Raw genomic sequence first — 19,277 nt, 5'->3', positions numbered from 1 at the left:
CAGGGTGTGCTCACGCCTGCACCTCTGCCATCACTGTGACAACAAGCCTGGGCTGGTCTGCCGGGGAAGGAGGGACACACGGGGCAGAGCCTAACGGCCCCAGTGGAGGCCAGCTAGAATATCCGCCTGCAGCCAGCGGCCCCCACCCACGTGGGTGAGCCAAGACCAGCAGAGCCGCCTGGCTGGCCGCCCCCGTGTGTGAGTGGCCCCAGCTCTTGCTGAGCACACCTGAGGGCTGGTGCTTGGTCATCATGGTGATGGATGCAGTGGGAGAGGCAGAGGATCCCTGCTGTGCTGTGCCAGGCATTACCGCTTTAGTTGCTGGATCCCGGGTGGAGCCTGGGAGAAGGGCCAGGCAGCTGGGGCCGTGGGTGGGAGCAGGGAGGGCCCAGAGCAGTGCTATTTACGACTGGGAGAGAAGCCTTTCCAAAATGTAACAACTTCACTCTCCACTGAAGGGACCCGGTGTGACAAAGGAGCTGTTCTGACCATCCTGGTTACACGTCACAGTAAAAATGAGCCCAGCATGAAACCCGTTTTAGATACTGAAACTTGAGGCCCAAGAGATTAGGAGACAAAGGGCTCATGTGGCAGAGCTGGAACTCAAGCCCAGGTCTGAACCTGATGCAAACAGACAAAACCTACCAAGGCCCCGACAGAGGTGATGCGGAGGCCCGGCTGGGCATCACTCCGCCTACCTGAGGTTCTCCCCGCCTTCCGCACACTCGTGGTTCAGTTTGTCGGGAAGGGCCGACACGAAGCCCTTCAGGTGGGCGAGCTCCAGGGACGTCCAGACCTCTTCATCCGAGTACTGGCTGAACGGGTCCAGGTTCATGCGGAGGGAACCCGAAAACAAAACGGGGTCCTATTTGGAGGGAAGACGGCAGATGGCGTGAGGCTCAAGGCACGGTTGGACACAGGTGGGGCAAATAGGTGGGATGTAGAACGTTCTCGCCAGAATTGTTCAAAATAGGGTTTTGGAGCTCCTCCAAATCACCACTTCTGAAGATGTCAAAGATGGGGGGAAAAAATCTGGAAAACTCTGAGTTAAGGGAAATAAAACAGATTTCTCTCTTGTCATATTTCCCAGAGCATTCAGTACACAAGCGTGTTGGGAACTTTCTGGAAGTGAGAACCAGCATGTGGATTAGGGCAATTCCTAATTCCAAGGTACATGGATTCCGCTCCATCTCCTGCCTCCAAATTAAAATCTGAGAAGAAATTTAAGGCAACACAATACTAAAGGGCAACATACTATGCAATCGCCACCTACAGGAATCAGTCTAGAAAATTCATCTTTCTCGCCTAGCTCTTGGGACGGTGAGAGATTCCTGTCCAGCAGAGAAGCCAGTGTCTTAACTGGATGCTGTGAGATGCTTAGGACACTGCCTACTGGGTGGCAGGAGTGAAGGAATGAATGAAACCTACTTAATTCTCCCTGTTCATTATGTGCAAAGGGGAGATTCCATGAAGAAACACAGCATACTTTCAGTAAAAAGTCATGAAAACCACAAAGCAGGAACAAACGTCCATCTGTTCTGAAAACACACATGCGTCACTTTCAGTGTGACCCCGCCCACCTGGGGGATGATGGTGATCTTGAAGCGGAGGTCATGCAGGCCGATCTTGGCGATGTTGATGTCATCAATGATTATCTCTCCCTCGGCTGACTCTTTGATCCGAAACAAGCCCAGGGTCAGGGATGACTTCCCGGCTCCTGTCCGCCCCACGATGCCAACCTGTGGGGCAGGAAGGGCCCGCATGAAGTGGGAACGCTCGTATCTGGGCTGACCTCCTACCCCTTGCATTAAGTACCAGCCACAGAGCAGTTCAGTCATCTGGTCAACCCATCCTTCCCCCCAGTATTCTACTCCCCTCAGCAGTTTCCAGAGACATTCCTTTAGGGGCTGTTTTGGGCAAAGGTCAAGAAGGACTTCCTTCTCTCTGCCAGCTCTTTTTAGAAATTAAAATTATAATCAGTTCCTTTAATAAGTTAGTTATTTGCAACTCAAGACAGTATTAAGTAACAATCAAATGGTTTTTCAGTTCTATGATGGTGAGTTTCCCCATCCTGAGGTGTTGGAATATCTCAAAGGTTCAGGAAGATGCCCCTGTATCCCAGCTGAGTGAGCAGAGGTCACGGGTACGACCTGGCCTCCACTTATCCTCTTGAGGGAGCTGGGCTCCCCACTTAATGGCTAATGACTGACGTTCCAGGCAAAACTCTCCCCTTCTCATCTGGGCTCCAGAGAGGCAGGCTCCTGCGCCCTGGGACAGCAACTCACAGGGCAGCTTCATTATGCAACATAAGCCAGAAAGCCTCCATGAGAACACCGCCCACTCTGTTCCTCCTCTGTTACAAGTTGGAGAAACTCTCTCATGGGAACGGAAGATTCTGGGCCTCCCGATTGGGTGTTTAACAACTCCTGCAGGTTCAGAGAAGAAAGAAACACTGGCCTCTGGCAAATGGCCAGAAAGACCCTCGGTCTGATTCCTCAGGAAGGTCTGAGGGTCTCAGGGCAAGGACGTCCTATCGGAGCAGCGATCCCCTTGAGCTGTCCCCAGTAGTGAGGAGGGCATCTTTCTATTCTAGAGGCCTAGGGGCCAAGGGGGCACAAGATAAGGGGAGGAAGGGACTAGTCAGTAAACTGGGAGGCTCACGTCTTTATCTAGAAAGAGCCAGGTGGGGAGGATGGGCCCGGTGCTGCCAGAAGTTCTGATCTTTCAAGAAAAGCAGGAAATGGATTTTTTTTTTTTAACATAAAACATTCCAGATTTTTCAGTATTGGCAACTTCCAAAACGTATCTCCTCTGGCTCCTGGGCTACCAGTGTGCAGTTGGGACGCTCTGAGCAGATTTTACTGCCAAAGGCTCTCCCCCTCCATCCTGTGGTTCGGGGCATGGAAAACCTGGTGGCAGCCTGTGCCTGCCCACGGACGGGGAGGAGTCGAGGGGCACCCACCTTCTCCCCACCGTCGATGGTGACGTTGATGTGCTTCAGAACCAAGTCCAGGTCCTCTCGGTACCGCAGGCCGTAGTCCCGGAACTCCACTCGGCCCACCTGGGGCCAGTCCTTGGGCGGTGCCATATCCTGGATTTGCCAGGGAGCCTGCGATGACAGCGGGCAGTGGGTGGGCGTGAGGGGTCTGAAGTCCGTCTCACGTGGCCCAGGGCTCCACGTGAGCAGCTTCCATGACCCCTCTGACCTCACGGCCCCCTCCTTCCCACTCACTGCCTCACTGCTCCTGCACTGACTTCTGGACTGTTCCCTAAACACACCCACGTGTGCTGCTTCTGGGCCTTTGCACTTGTGGCTTCTGCCTGGAACATTCTGTGCCAAACTACCCCCTCGGCCTGCTTGACGGCTGTGGATCCCAGGTTAATGCAACCACCCTCCGAGCCCTAGGCTCCTCTTATCCCACATTCTCTGTGTCCTTTCTCTTTGAGAGCACTCACCACCTCCTGGCATTTTAAGCAAGTATCTCTGTATTCTGTCACCCACACGCCACTGGAACAGCCCCTCTACAAGAACAGGTTCTTTCACTTGTTCACTGCTACATCCTAGAGCCCAGAGCACGTAGGAGGTGCTCAATAAACATCTGTGGACTGAATCAATGAATGGGCGGTCTCCTCTAGACAGACACAAAGCTAAAGGGGAGATACTCTGATGGCTTCGAAGGCCTGGAAAGTGAAAGTGAAGTCGCTCAGTCGTGTCCGACTCTTTGCGACCCCATGGACTGCAGCCTATCACGCCCCTCCGTCCATGGGATTTTCCCAGCAAGAGTACTGGAGAGGGGTGCCACTGCCTTCTCCAGAGGATCTTCCCAACCCAGGGATTGAACCCCGGTCTCCCGCATTGTAGGCAGACGCTTTACGGTCTGAGCCACCAGGGAAGTCCATGGCCTGGAGGGCGACAATAAAAGCAGCAGCCAACACTCAACGGTCACTCTATCACATGACTCCTTTAATCCTCACTACAATCCCCAGAGTGGAGTCCTTTTCCATCCCCAGTTTACACACGAGGAAACTGAAACACAGAGAGTGAAAGCAGCTTGCCTGGAGTCACACAGCCCCTATTTCTGAAGAGCTACTTCGTTCAGTTCACATTTCCTGAGGTCTACACCTGGAAATGCTCTGGGCTATGCTCCGGACTCTCTTCAGGGAAGAGGAATGGAGAGGACAATGAAAGAGGGCTTCCATCCTTTCTCCCCCATAAACTTCTTAATTTTTTTACACCCCTCATGTAAATAAGGAGACACTGCTATAAGAACACGGAGGAGACTTGAGAGAAATTGGTGGAACTTTGTACCTGTAAATATATATCGTATGTAATATATACAAACACGTAAGTAAACATACATTTTAATAGTGGTAAGACTCTGGGTGATCTTTTTCTTGTATTTTTAAAATTTGCTCTTATTCTAAAACTATAAATAATTAAAAGTAGTGAAAATAAGTATTTTTAAAAGTAAAAAACTGAATTTCACACTTTAAATGAGTGAACTGCATGGCATATGAATTATACCTCAAAAGCTGATATAAATAAATCAAGGTAGGGTGGGAACCTGCTGGTGTAATGTGCTCTTATGTCCACAGGGGGCACTCACACCATTCTGAAGAATGCTCTCTGATGAGGTGGGCCCTGGTTCACCGAATGCAAAGACTTGGCACAGGTCACTTCAGTGAATCCCTAAGTCAGACTCTAACCAGGGTCCCTTTAGTTTCATTCCTGGGGGGCATTTTTTTGGAATGCAGTGATAGTCACTCATGTCCAACTCTTTGAGACTCCGTGGACTGTAGCACACTAGGCTCCTCTGTCCATGGGATTCTCCAGGCAAGAACACTGGAGTGGGTTGCCATTCCCTTATCCAAGGGATCTTCCCGACCCTTGGGAAGGGGATCATACCCTGGTCTCCTACATTGCATGCAGATTCTTTACCGTCTGAGCTACAGGGAAGCAAGCCCATGTGATCTTATCCTCTCTGTGTCTGTTTACTCACCTGCAAAATGGGGGTGATAGTAGAAGGTGAGTTGCAAGGTTGTGTAAAGGACAAATGGATTATTCTACACAGACTGTCTAGCACAGGGCCTGACACCACACAAGGGCACAATGTGTGTCCCTATTACTCTTGGTGGTGGTGGGATGGAGTTATCGCCAGGCATTACTGCTACTGTCATTAACACAGCTCCTGCTATTCAGAGATGGTGTGCAGACAGAATAAGGCAGTTATTAGGGGCAACGTGACACCAGAGCCTTGGGTCCTACTCCCAGCTGTCCTACTGACCACGGACTTGACCTCAGACCAGCCGTCGTCCCTCACTACGTGCCCTTTTCCTCCAACCATAAAATGAGGACTTGGGTTAAATAACTGCAGGGTTTCCCAAACTTCAGTGAACTCCTTGCCAATAATAGCATGATTTGTGCAATATCCATATCCTGACTCTCTTGTTACTGATACCTGGTATTTTTAAATGACTCACTTGTACTTAACTTTTAAATCTAAAGAGAAAATTAGTATGATTCATTTTGCGTAATGGAAGTCCCCATTCAAAACATGTAACAAATAACAGAGGGGTTTTTTTTTGGTCAGGTGGAGGCTGCCTGCAGGAGGCACATGCTGCGGTTCAGAGGATTCTTCTGCGTCAAGTTACACTGAAGATCATGGTCAAGACGTCAGGCCAGGGGGCTTACGTTACCTCCTTCTCAGTTTCCGAATATTCCTTGAGTCTCTCCACGGCCACAATGTTGGTCTCCATCTCGGACGACATCCGAACGAGCCAGTTCAAATATGTGGTGACCTGTGAGGGGAAGAGTCATCCGATGGAGCGTCTAGAGTGAGCATGAGTTGTTTTCTTCTCACGAAGGCAGCATGAATTATGAAATGTTTCAGATAATGAAGGCCCAGAAGACAGCTACCTCAGATACCATGGCCAGACCTGCTACTGTGCGTCTCTTATCCCAGCGCCACATTTCAAAATAACCCGCGGGGCTACACAAGCAATCAGAAAGGAAACGAGATGGTATTCCCAACCAGGTGATAGTTAAGAAAACACACCACGACGAAATTTGGGAGATGCAGCTAAAGCAGGGCCTCGAGGGAAATTTATAGTATTGAGTGCATTCTTCTGGTAGCTGGAGGCATCCTCTCAGGCCGTCAGGGACGCTCCTTGGCTGATGGGGGAGTTCTGGCTGCACCTCTGATTTCTCCCCTGCTTCAGTCAGTCACTGGGCTCTAGAGCTGCACCTCAACTCCACTTAGCCCTCGTCCCCTTCCCCCACACCCACAGAGATTCAAAGTAAAGGGCCAAGTGCCTAACAACCGGCTCCCCAGCAAGAGGATTAGAAAAGTCCACCTGGGAGTGCGCCCATCTTACCTGCAGGGAGTAAGACACCGAGAGGCCCACCAAGCCTGCACTGAGGCTGTGCCGGGAAATCACGGCAAACAGCGAGGCGAACAGGACGATGCAGTTGCCCACACACTCCAGCCGCACGGCCAGCCACCTGCATGGAGACACAGGCAGAGGGACAGGGACACGGACACACACACACACACAGACACACACGCCCAGGTCAGCTTCTCAGAGGCTTGGTTTCCGGTTGAGGGTGGGGGTGGGGAGGCTGGGTGGCCACTCTGCTTACTGAAATAATTCCCCAATAGTTCCTAAGAGAGGCCTTGTTTGCCCAGTTCATGGGGCATGGGGAAGAAGGGCTGAAGGACACAATTTCAGGAATTCCTCATTGGTCTGGCAACCCCAGGGACTAAAATAGAGTTTTCCAGAAGTGATCCTCCCAGGAAACTGAAACTTGCTTTCTTAAGAGCCAACCTTTTCTCAATGAAACCTTAAAAATACACCCATGTGTGCATTTTTAAAAAAAGATGTCTCAGAAACTTCCAAAATGCTTAGAAAAATCATCAACTCTGAGAGGCACCCCTGATTTAAAACAAATGTCTCTTGGCAGGAGTGGGGGGAGGGGAAAGTGAGAAATAAACACAGCCAGCACAGCCAAAGGGTCCCCAGACCTAGATCACCACTATTTTAGAAACATTAAAATGTATTATCTTTCCCTTAAAATACAGACAGATCTACATGTTTAAAGCTAACTTTTGTATGCTATCACATAGGAACACTGTTTTTGTTTGAAAATGTAAAGCATTCTAGAGAGGCAGTATTAGCAATCTGTTTTTTTTCCCACCACATTCTTAAAGATCCATGTGACGGATCCTCAGGGTGAGTTATTCCCACAGAAATCCAGATTTCAACAAACTCCCCAAACAAACTCTGCAAGGGAATTGCAAGGTCTTTCCAGCAATGCCCTATCTTCCTGCCCGTCTCACACTCAGGGATTATGCGGTGTGCAGTGGGTCACTGCCAGGGTGCTCTGACCCCTCCCCGGAGTCTTCCCTCTCTCACATCTCAAAAAACATCTTAGGATGTAAGCAAGTGAGGATGGGATGTTCTAGATTCAATCAATAATTAGCCAACTTCTACTCCTTTTTAAGCCCGATGCTATTCAACCATGCTTGATCCCCCAAAGGGCAATTTCACACGGTCTAACCTAATACTATTACTAATAAAACTGCTTCCCACACTCATCACCCGGGGGCGGGGGTGAAGAGAAGCATGTGACGAGAACACTCAGGAGCCAAGGCCGCCGTCACCGATGGTCCTGTGTCACCAGGGGCACGGCGGAAGGATTGCCCTGCGGCATCTCCCGACTCAGAACTCCCTGCACCTGCGCTTCAGCGGCCCCTGCGGCAACATGCGGGCTGACCGCGCTCCTCTTTCTAATGGTCCTTCCGTCCTCTCCTCTCGCCGAGTCCAAGCCTCCCTCCCGAGAGGCCGGCGCTGGGCCCCACCGCCCCGCTCCGGGAGCCTCCCCCACAGCCCCGCGCCCACCTGTTGGCCACGATGCTGGGGTAGTAGGCCTTCTGGTTCTCGTCCACCTTCAGGTCGCTCTGGCGGATGAAGCGTTCCTGCTCCTCGAAGGCGCGGATAACGCTGACGCCCAGCAAGGTCTCGTTGAAGTGGGAATAAACCGGCGAGCGGCTGACCGACTCCAGGCGCTTCAGCTGCCGGGAGGAGGCCACGTAGAACCTCTGCGGGAGAGAACGGACCAGAGGTGGGCGAGGGGCCCCTCATCCCATCCTTCCAGGGCCATGCTGGAGAAAGTCTGGACGTAAATGACCCCTCTGGGGGCGGAATGCTGGACCGGGGCTGCTTTCACCCGAGGAACGGCAGGTGTACTGACTACAAGAATAACCAGGGCGGCAGCAGTGATGATAATAGCTCACGCTCCAGTGGAGCCCGGATCTCTGGTAGCTCAGCTGGTAAAGAATCTGCCTACAATGCAGGAGACCCTGGTTCAATTCCTGGGTTGGGAAGATCCGCTGGAGAAGGGCTAGGCTACCCACTCCAGTATTCTTGGGCTTTCCCTTGTGGTTCAGCTGGCAAAGAATCGCCTGCAATGCAGGAGACCTGGGTTTGATCTCTGGGTTGGGAAGATCCCCTGGAGAAGGGAAAGGCTACCCACTCCAGTATTTTGGCCTGGAGAATTCCATGGACTGTACAGTCCACGGGGTCGCAGAAAGTCGGACACGACTGAGTGACTTTCACTACACTACACGTGGAGCCCAGCATCCCAGGACTGCTTTAAGCACCTTCACAGCCATCAGCTCTTTAATCTTCATCAAAAACCTATAAGGCGCTCAATCCTGTTTCACAAGGAGTAAACTGAGGTCAACCTCTTCCCTACGGCCATGTGGCTAGGAAGTGGCAGAGCTGGGATTCAAACACCAGCAGTCCAGCCTCAAAGTGTTGACCTCAACACGGCATGGCCTCTCTGATGCCACTGACCTCGAGAGTTTATGGACCCCACAGCATTGCTTTAGGACAAGCAGAGCTCAGCATAAACCCTGCCTCTGCCTATCCCCATGGACAGAGACCATATCCACTCTACTCCTGCCCTAACCCGGGTGTTCAGCTTGTTAAGAGACAGAACAAGAGCCCACTGGGAGCACTGAGGAGCTGTGACAGAGGCTGGACTGGCCATCTGAAGACACCTCTGTTCTCCTGGCTTCAGTTTCTGCATCTGTACAAAAGGACCCGCTGAGACCGAAGTTCCCTCTCCCGGATGTGCTGAAGATGTAACATGTCTGCACTGGCTTCAACAGCAGAGCAGGGCAAATGAACACAGGTGCTGAGGGACATGTCTTCTGCCTCCTGGGCTGTTCTGGGTGCCCTGGCCATCTTTAGGGGCAGAGACCTTTCATGGAGAACACTGAACAGAGTGGGTGGCTCTTACGGGTTCTCCAAATTTTTTTCTGGATGTCAGCTCACATGGGAATTTGAACCACATGTTGGGGAGCCCTCTGGGGGCCCCATAAACTCTGAGAACTAACCCAGGGGTCACACCAACCCGGGCCACCTCAGATCAGGGGTTCTGCCAATCCCTGCACATGGTCAGATGCCACCTGTCCTCCGGCGGCTCTCACTGCCTTGGGACACAGTCCAGACCCCGTGGTCTGGCTCAAGGACCCTGGCATCTGCCCCCATTACCCTCTCCTGGGATCACCTCCTCTCCCGACTTTCTTTCCTCCTGGATGGAAACTGCTCTAAAATGTTTGACCTGCTCAACTTACTCCAATTGTCATGTCCTCTGAATTTTATTTCCTCTAAAAAGTGAACCCAAGACTTATTTTTGTTATGGAATAGTCTGATTTTTAAAAAATAATTATTAGCTTTCCTTTTAAGCTCTATTCCTGGAGAGAATCCACCCCGTGGACTCTCCTGATTCTTCCAAGGAGTGCCTGGTGCTCATGAGTGAAAATGAATGTTCAACCTACACCTGTCTTGTGCTGGGCTTGGGCTGAGAGCTAAGACACTAAGGGAAGTGCCAGGGAATTTTCACAGATGCCATGCAATTCCGGGGGTAGAAATGACTTATTCCAACAACCTGGAAGCCCCAACAGAATTCCACATCACCTTACCTCTTACATTCCTTTTCTTAAAACTGACTTGCAAACACTAATGTATCAGTTCAGTTGCTCAGTTTTGTCAGACTCTTTGCAACCCCGTGGACTGCAGCACACCAGGCTTCCCTTTCCATTACCAACTCCCAAAGCTTGCTCAAACTCATGTCCATCGAGTCGGTGATGCCATCCAACCATCTCATCCTCAGTCGTCCCTTCCTCCTCCTCCCTTCAATCTTTCCCAGCATCAGGGTCTTTTCTAATGAGTCAGTTCTTTGCATCAGGTGGCCAAAGTATTGGAGTTTCAGCTTCAACATCAGCCCTTCCAATGAACACCCAGGACTGATCTCCTTTAGGATGGACTGGTTGGATCTCCTTGCAGTCCAAGGGACTCTCAAGAGTCTTCTCCAACACCATAGTTCAAAAGTATCAATTGTTCAGCACTCAGCTTTCTTTATAGTCCAACTCTCACATCCATATATGACTACTGGAAAAACCATAGTTTTGACTAGACAGACCTTTGTCAGCAAAGTAATGTCTCTGCTTTTTAGTATGCTGTTTAGGTTGGTCATAGCTTTTCTTCTATATTTGAAAGTGAAAGTGAAAGTCGCTCAGTCGTGTCCAACTCTTTGCAACCCCATGCATGGACTGTATAGTCCCTGGAATTCTCCAGGCTAGAATACTGGAGTGGGTAACCTTTCCCTTCTCCAGAGGATCTTCCCAACCCAGGGATTGAACCCAGGTCTCCTGCATTGCAGGCATGTTCTTTACCAACTGAGCTATAAGAGAAGCCCTCTTCTATATTAGTGTATATTAATTATTAATATAGTATAATTATAGTGTATATAATATACTGCTGCTGCTACTGCTAAGTCGCTTCAGTCGTGTCCGACCCTGTGTGACCCCACAGATGGCAGCCCACCAGGCTCCCCCGTCCCTGGGATTCTCCAGGCAAGAACACTGGAGTGGGTTGCCATTTCCTTCTCCAATGCATGAAAGTGAAAAGTGAAAGTGAAGTCGCTCAGTCGTGTCCGACTCCTAGCGACCCCATGGACTGCAGCCCACCAGGCTCCTCCGTCCATGGGATTTTCCAGGCAAGAGTACTGGAGTGGGGTGCCATTGCCTTCTCTGATATAATAAACAATTCATGTATATTAGATATACACTAATGTATATCCATTTAAAATTTTTTTCAAGTGATATAGATAGGATGATTAGAAAAACATTACATTAAGTCTATGATCCTGAGATAAGCATACTCTGATTTCAGTGTATAATGTTTTAATTCTTTTCCAGAGAGAGAGAAAGAACATCCACCCTTACACACATACATCCTTAAAAGGCACTTTTTGAGATGCAACTTACTTCCACTGGAAAGTGTACTAAATCTTTACAGCTTGGTGAATTTAACATTTATCTACACCTGTATATGCACCACCGGATCAGAATCTAGGAAATTCCCTCACGTTCTCTCACAGTCAATTCCCCGTAGAGCCACTATTCTGACTTCTATTTCATTGCTCATGCCTGTTCTTCAGCTTCATAAGAACAGAATCACACAAATGTACTCTTTTGTGTCTGGCTTATTCTGATCGATATAGTATCTCTGAGACTCATCCTTCTTGTATGTATGAGTAGCTCATTCCTCTCTACTGCTGGGTCACATCCTTTGTATAAATATACCACAGTGTATGCATCCATCCTCCTGTGACGGACATTTGGGGTAATTATGAATCAAAACGCTAAGCACATTCTAGCCGATTTGTTTCTGTGATACAGTCTCTTCTTTTTTGTTGTTGTTTTTAAGTTTATTTATTTGGCTGTGCCAAGTCCTAGTTGAGGCACGAGGGCTCTTCGCTCTTTGCTGTGGCACGTGGATCTTCAGTTGCACCATTCAAACTGTTAGTTGTTTTATGTGGGATCTAGTTCCCCAGCCAGGGATAGAACCCAGGCCCCCTGTATTGGGAGCTCAGAATCTTAGCTGCTGGATCACCAAGGAAGTCCCTTTCCTAGCACACACACTGAGTGAGACTGCTGAGTTAAAGGAAATCAACCCTGAAGGTTCACTGGAAGGACTGATGCTGAAGCTCCAATACTTTGGCCACCTGATGTAAAGAGCTGACTCACTGGAAAAGGCCCTGATGCTGGGAAAGACTTGAGGGCAGGAGGAGAAAGGGGCGACAGAGGATGAGATGGCTGGATGGCATCACCAACTCGATGGACATGAGTTTGAGCAAACTCTGGGAGAGGATGAAGGACAAGGAAGCCTGGTGTGCTGCAGTCCAAGGGGTCACAAAGAATTTAACATGACTTAGCCACTGAACAATATATAGTTAAAAGCTATGAAAAAAATCCTCCCATGATCTCTAAGGATTAGTAAGGCAGTGTTTTCATTTTTCTACCTCCATTTCCAGTCCTGCCCACGCACATTACGCATTTTGTCTTAGTTATAATGACAGTGTGCCGACAACATGGGTCTTGGCTAACTTCTTTCCCTTTGTTGTTTAAAAATAAAACTGTTGGTGCCGAAACAGTGTGTTCCCAGTTCTCCTGTTAGAGGGATGTCAGCAGTCCATTGCCACATTACCCACGGTGTGCTCAAGGCCCTGCTGCTGGCAGGCATCTGAGCTGCCCTGAACATCACCCTGGGCCTCCTCTTTTGTTCTTTTGAATTGGGTCCTCCAGGAAAAGGTCCAGCCAGGGTCAGAACACGGGTAACATTTTTGATAAATGCAGCTGGAGGACTTTCCACAAAAGCTGGCTCGACTTAAAGAGAACACAGAGAGGGTCTGGGAACTGGATGTGCTCTGATTCCATCTTTGTTCACATTCACCAATGCTGGGCCACAGCGTGATGCCCAGCCACAGTGTGTTAGGGTGTGGGGTCTGGCTGACCCGGCCAAGGCCTCCAGGAACCCACACCAACAGGCCACACACAGTGCAGTGTGAGGTACAGAGCACCCTGTGGCTTCTTATTCTTATTTTGTGCAACAGTTATTAGGCTCCCATCTAAACAGCAGTCCGTTAGCGTGTATGCTGCAGCTGCTTTTTTTAATTAAAAAAAATGTTTACTAACATACATGTATTTGATGACTCTGAATTTAGAACACTTAGAATCAGCATGAGCAAGGTAAAAAGGTGTCCTTTTCAGGGGCAGGAAAGCACAGTGACGATTACATCAGATGTGAATTCACATTCCCAGTTCTGCCCCCTGGACCTCAACATGTTGATCTGTTAACTGGAAGCACCACAGTGAAGCTGACACAGCCATCAAGTGCTCCCTTACTCTGTTCACCTTTCTTGAGCTTATTTGTGATGGCTGGAGCTCCAGCAGCCATCTTGGACCATGAAACCAACTTAACAACGGAAAGCAAAGATGACAGAAACACATACACAAAAAAACCCCCAAAACCAAACAGTGAAGGACTCTGAAGCTACCAAACTCATGAAGCTGTCAGATGTGTGCGTGCGTGCTAAGTCGACTCAGTCATGTCTGACTGTGTGTGACCCTATGGACTGTAGCCCACCAGTTTCTTCTGTCCATGGGATTCTCCAGGCAAGAGTACTGGAGTGAGTTGCCATGCCCTCCTCCAGGGGATCTTCCCCACCCAGGGACTAAACCCACATCCTTATGTCTCTTGCATTGGTAGGTGGGTTCTTTACCACTAGAGCCACCTGGGAAGCCGGAAGCTGTCATATCAGCCCTGAATAGCATATTTCTAAATTTCTATTATGGCTTCCTTGGTAGCACAGATGGTAAAGAATCTGCCTGCTATGCAGGAGACCCAGGTTCAATCCCTGGGTTGGGAAAATCCCCTGGAGAAGGGAATGACAACCCATTCCAGTATTCTTGCCTGGAGAATCCCATGGACAGAGGAGCCTGGTGGGCTACAGTCCATGGGGTCGCAAAGAGTCGGACATGTCTGAGCAACTCACACTTCCACATTCACTTTTAGATCTCTATTACAGGGGAAAAAATATCATAGCTGTTATTATTCATGTCTCTATTATCTGCCCTGGAGAAGGAAATGGCAACCCACTCCAGTACTATTGCCTGGAAAATCCCATGGATGGAGGAGCCTGGCAGGCTACAGTCCATGGGGTCACAAAGAGTCGGACATGACTGAGCGACTTCTCTTCACTTCACTTCTTCATAAACTAAGCTAAGCTAAGTCGCTTCAGTCGTGTCTGACTCTATGTGACCCCATAGACGGCAGCCCACCAGGCTCCGCCGTCCCTGGGATTCTCCAGGCAAGAATACTGGAGTGGGTTGCCATTTCCTTCTCCAATGCATGAAAGAGAAAAGTGAAAGTGAAGTTGCTCAGTCATGTCTGACTCTTAGCGACCCCATGGACTGCAGCCTATCAGGCTCCTCCGTCCATGGGATTTTCCAGGCAAGAGTACTGAAATGGGGTGCCATTGCCTTCTCCGTCACTTCTTCATGGCTATAACTTATTTCCTTTTAAAACTTTCAGCTTAATAAAATCCTTATTATTAGGAAAAAAGGATGTCTGGATATTGCAAGCTGAAAACCACCAACTTAGGTAATCAAGACTGACAAAAACAAACCTTAACCCTCCTCTGAGACATCCTCCACAGCCTCATGCTGGGGAAACTTAAATGGTCCCCATTTAAGTTAAAAGTAAAATAAAAAGTTTAAACCATTTAAACTTAAATGGTTCTCTCGGGACAGCGATACACAGCAGGGCTCGTCCTGGACCCCAGGACCCACCTCTCACCTGCACGAAGAAGTAGATGAGGCCCAGGGGCGGGATGATGACGGCAGCCATGGGCGTGGCCAGCAGGATGATGATGCAGGCGCCGATGACATTGAACAGGGAGCCCATGAACATCTTGATGACCTGCGGGATCATCGAGTCCACCGTGTCCAGCTCCTTGGAGAAGCGGTTCACCAGGTTCCCGCTGGGGGTCCGCTCGAAGAAGCTTATGGGCGACCGGAGGACGTTATGCAGTAGGTCCAGGTGCAGGCGGCGGGAGGCGAAGATGCCCCCGATGGACACGGCCATGGAGTAGCCGAACACCGTGATACCTACAAACACTCTCGCGTCAAACTCCACGGCAGGAGAGGGACCGAGCGGGGGCAGGGGCAAGGAGCCATGTGACCGTGTGGACAAAGCAGCCTGGACTCCCAGCTTCTAGTAACAACCACAATGGTGGCTATTATTAACCCAGCACATACTATGTGCAAAACTCACCGTGTCTTTTATGTGCATCTAATCCTTTTGAGGACCCTGTGTATGTTCTATTAGTACCCATGTTACAATATGGAAGAATACTGGCGTGGGTAGCCTCTCCCTTCTCCAAGGGAATCTTCCCAACCCAGAGATTGAACCCAGGTCTTCCGCATTGCAGGCGGATTCTTTACCAGCTAAGCCACCAGGGAAGCTCAACTGAAGCTCAGGTGAGTGAACTCCTTTGCCCTCAGGAAGAAGAGGGTGGGCTCTGAGCCACACTACCTTGCTCAGTGCCAGCTCTGCCACGAATAAGCTGTGTGACTTTGGGCAACTTACTAAACCCTTCTGGGCCTCAGTTTCTGCATCTCTAAAACAAAGAAAAATGAGCTCCTACCTCATGTGACTGCTGCAAAAGTAAAATAAAACACCGTGAAGTGTTTACAACAGAACCAGACACCAAGTAAGTGCTGTCAACGTTAGCTATCACTGGTAATGCTGCTGTGTCTGGGGATCTTTGCGGGACCACAGGAAGGGTATACAGAGGATTTCTCAGCATCCTCCCTGTTAACCTCTGAGGCCGCACCATCCTCCATTGTGGAGGCCATGCTGGGCACTGCAGGACGTCTAGCAACATCTGGCCTCTAGATCCCAGCAGCACCTGCCCCCGTGGGGAAGTTGTGCCAACTCCAAGTATCTCTAGATATGACTAAACTCTAAGTATTTCTAGACGTGAGGGTAGCACTGCCTGCGTTACGAACCACAAGTAGAAACTAATTCCCATCTTTGGGCAGAAGGCAAAAGTCCAGAAATAGGACTTCACAGAAACTCCATCACCCTGCCAGAAAAATGAGGGGCAAGGGTCCTTAATCACCTTCTGTTTCTCAACTTAACTCATCTGCAAAATAGGCACGGTGGAGCTCCCTTCCCCTCTGTCTCCTAGAGCCACACGAAACAGAGCATTCGAGAAACATTCATTCTACAAATATCTGAGTGTCTATTATGTGATAGTTCGTGTTCATGTGTATTTGGCTTGGTTTGTGGGTCTAAACCCTGACAAATTGGGGGACCTGATTCTATTAACAAGAAATAGAAGTGGCTCCAAGTGCCAACAGCAGGTGAGGAGCAAGGGAGGCTCACCTTGTGAAATGCCCAGGGCTCCATAGACACTCAGCCGGACTTGCGTGTGCTCCTGGGTCCCGTTGACAATGGGGTCATCCGTCCAGAGACTGAGCCAATAGTTAGAGACCAGGGAAGCCACGTGGTTACACAGGAAAAGGAAGATGCTCAGAAAGGAGATGAAAAGTCCAATTGCCTTCATGTAGTCCCAGTACACGGACAGCTTGACCTGAGACCAGGAGAGAAGGCATCTTACAGAACACACCCCCAGCCATGCCCACCCAAGGTCAGCAGCCTCAACAGACCCTGTGCAGTCCACAGCCCCCACCTATTCTCAAGCCTATAATCCCTTTCCCCTTAGTTACTTGGCAAAGAAATCAGCAGAAGCAAAGGTTTCTGCCCTCATGGAACTTCCAGTTCAGCAGTGACACAGGCTTTCATCAAATAACTGCCCAGATAAATGTATAATCCCAAAGAAGGGCTGGAAGTGGCACATGATTCCACGGGAATGTATTACTGGGTATCCTGACTTAACCCAGGGTGGAGAGGAATCAGAGGAGGTTTCCATAAGGAAAGGACATCAAAGAATTAACCAGGTGAAAATGAAAAATAAAAAAAGCATTCCAAGCACAGGGACAAACACGTGCAAAGGCCCTGAGGTAGGAGGGAAGCAGAAAGGAGGCAAGGATAGCTGGAGCACAGTAAAGCTGGAGAACAGGGAGTGGCTGCACCACACAGGACCCGAGAGATCCTGGACAGGATTAGGTTTTACTCCAGGACTATCAGGAAGGCATTGAAGAGTTTGAAGAAAATGGGAAGAGGGGACATGTTGCCTAGCAACCATGACCAAGTGTCACATCTACTCCCCACACCCTCAGTCCTCTGAACACTCAACACCAATTCCTGCCTGTCACAACTGGCCTCTAAGCGCTTGGTGCTTGCTCAGCCTGTTTCCCAGCTCCATGGAGTGACAGCCAGGGGCCTCTTTTACTCCGGTGTCTCCTGTGGAGCCCCGCGTGGGGTCCATGTAATTTACACGTGGTCACTCAAAGCGCAGCTGCACACCACGGCTGGGTGCAGTGCGCTCTGAGTCAGCCTGACACCCAACCTGCGTGCTGTGGATTTGGCAAACTCCGGGTATCTTTCCCTGTGTGTGCGCTCCCTGTCACATCAGGCTTTTCATGAGGGTGGACTCCTCATAAATGGGATTAGTGCCCTTATAAAAGGGATCCCTCACCCGTCTGTCATATGAGGATACTGCAAGAGAATAGCCATTTATGAGCCAGGGAGTTCTCTCACCAGACACAGAATCTGCTGGCGCCATGATCCCTGACTTGCCAACATCCAGAATTATGAGCAATAAATGTATGTTGTTTCTAAGCCACCTGTACCATGGTCTTCTGTTAATAGCAGCCCAAAGGGACTAAGACAGGTATTAAAAACAAAGCCCCAGCTGAGACCTTCTCACTGATCAACAGGCACACCTCAGACACTTGTAGGCTTGGTTCCAGACTACTACAATAAATCAAATATCCCGATAAACTGAGTCACGTGAATTTTCCGGTTTCCTGGTGCATATAAAAGCTATATTTATGCTATACTGAAGTCTATTAAGTGTGCAATAGCACTATGACTAGAAACACAATGCACACACCTTAATTAAAAAATACTTGGTTGCTAAAAAGTGCTAATAATAATTTAGGCCTTCGGTGAGTTGTAGTAGTAACATCAAAGATCACAAATATTATAATGTCAACATAGTATAACAATAACAAATATAATATTTTATATAATAACAAACTATAATAATGATAAAGTTTGAAATATTCCAAGAACTACCAAAATGTGGCACAGAGACCCAACGTGAGCAAATGCTGCTGGGAAAATGGCACTGATGTTCAACACAAGACTGCCACACACCTTCAATTTGTAAAAAACAGCATTTGTGAAGTGCAACAAAGCCAAGTGCCATCAAACAAGATCTGCCTGTAATAAGGGCAAAAATAGAAAATAAAAAGAAGTGAAAGATAATCTTTTCTGATGACACAATTAATGTTCTTCAGGGCTGCGTCTGTGATGACTTGAAACCAACCCACACACAGCTGACCCCTGTGAGGCTGCAGCCTGGATTCAAGGCATCACGTCATCTATGGCCACCAAGGCCCCAGCTGCTCAAAGGAGGCAGCGGTCAGGCAGGCAGAGACTACAGATGCCAACCCTGGAGTCTGAGTGTTGGGTTCACATCCCAGCTCCGTTGCTCACCAGCCGTGACCTGTGGCAAGTCACCTTGGCCCTCCACCCTGGTTTCCAGTGCTTAAAACAGTACCTTTTCAAGCCTCCTGGGGAGGAAGACGTAAGCCAAGATGACCACAGCACCCCGCCCAGGGCCCAGCCCCTGCAGACGCACAGCGACCTGACCGCCGTCCTCACCTGCCCCGTCTGAGCCTTGTCTGCCTCCACGAGCTTCCAGGTCTCCTCCGTGGGCCCGGGCTTCCGCAGCTCAGCAGTGCTGGTGTGATGCCGGCTCACATCTCCGCTGTAGGAGGAGGAGCTGCTGAGCTGCCTGGGGAAGCAAGGCACACTGTGTCCCCCAGATGAAGGCCCTGGGCAGGGTCGGTGCCCCTGCCCTAAGCACCAGGCCTCGTTCACGCTCCTGATTATGTAGAGGAGACTCATAGACGGGAGGGGTCTGGTCCCAGGGTCCCATGGGAGAACTATTCCTTTAGGCAGATTTTATTCCAAAAGCATCTCCTCTCCATCCCCACCCCGTGCTCATCAGCTTTATGAGGATCATGACAGACCATCACCCAGAGAGCTTTCCTCCCTGGGGAAGTGTGTGCTCGCGGGACGACGTGGGGTGTATATGTTCATATGTGTCTGCATGTGCACACGGCTCAAATCCACATGAGCAAAGGGATGGCGTACAACTTCCATCTTGTAGTCAACTCTACTGCCTTCTTCGTTTGTCTGTCTGCCCCGATGCGGTGAGTGTGGAG

At 49.6% G+C, this 19,277-nt stretch overlaps 1 protein-coding gene across 4 annotated transcripts in view; it reads right to left on the bottom strand.

Annotated features, from left to right (window-relative positions):
- The window catches only part of ABCC1 (ATP binding cassette subfamily C member 1 (ABCC1 blood group)), a 152,179-nt gene that overhangs the window by 2,753 nt on the left and 130,149 nt on the right, over nucleotides 1-19,277 (bottom strand). For 2 of the 4 annotated variants that reach the window (XM_070779714.1, XM_070779715.1), the window contains 9 exons: nucleotides 18,712-18,844; nucleotides 16,303-16,510; nucleotides 14,710-15,020; nucleotides 7,900-8,099; nucleotides 6,376-6,502; nucleotides 5,698-5,799; nucleotides 2,963-3,109; nucleotides 1,581-1,739; nucleotides 699-865 (listed from right to left, as the gene is read on the bottom strand). In XM_070779714.1, coding sequence (XP_070635815.1) covers nucleotides 699-865; nucleotides 1,581-1,739; nucleotides 2,963-3,109; nucleotides 5,698-5,799; nucleotides 6,376-6,502; nucleotides 7,900-8,099; nucleotides 14,710-15,020; nucleotides 16,303-16,510; nucleotides 18,712-18,844 — 1,554 coding nt within the window. The remainder of the gene's footprint in view (nucleotides 1-698; nucleotides 866-1,580; nucleotides 1,740-2,962; nucleotides 3,110-5,697; nucleotides 5,800-6,375; nucleotides 6,503-7,899; nucleotides 8,100-14,709; nucleotides 15,021-16,302; nucleotides 16,511-18,711; nucleotides 18,845-19,277) is intronic. The other 2 variants (XM_070779716.1, XM_070779717.1) reach the window with 1 other exon arrangement.

Source organism: Bos indicus, chromosome 25 (assembly GCF_029378745.1).
Source record: "Bos indicus isolate NIAB-ARS_2022 breed Sahiwal x Tharparkar chromosome 25, NIAB-ARS_B.indTharparkar_mat_pri_1.0, whole genome shotgun sequence".
In the NCBI taxonomy this organism is placed as follows: Eukaryota; Metazoa; Chordata; class Mammalia; order Artiodactyla; family Bovidae; genus Bos; species Bos indicus.
This window is presented reverse-complemented; position numbering and strand designations above follow the sequence as displayed.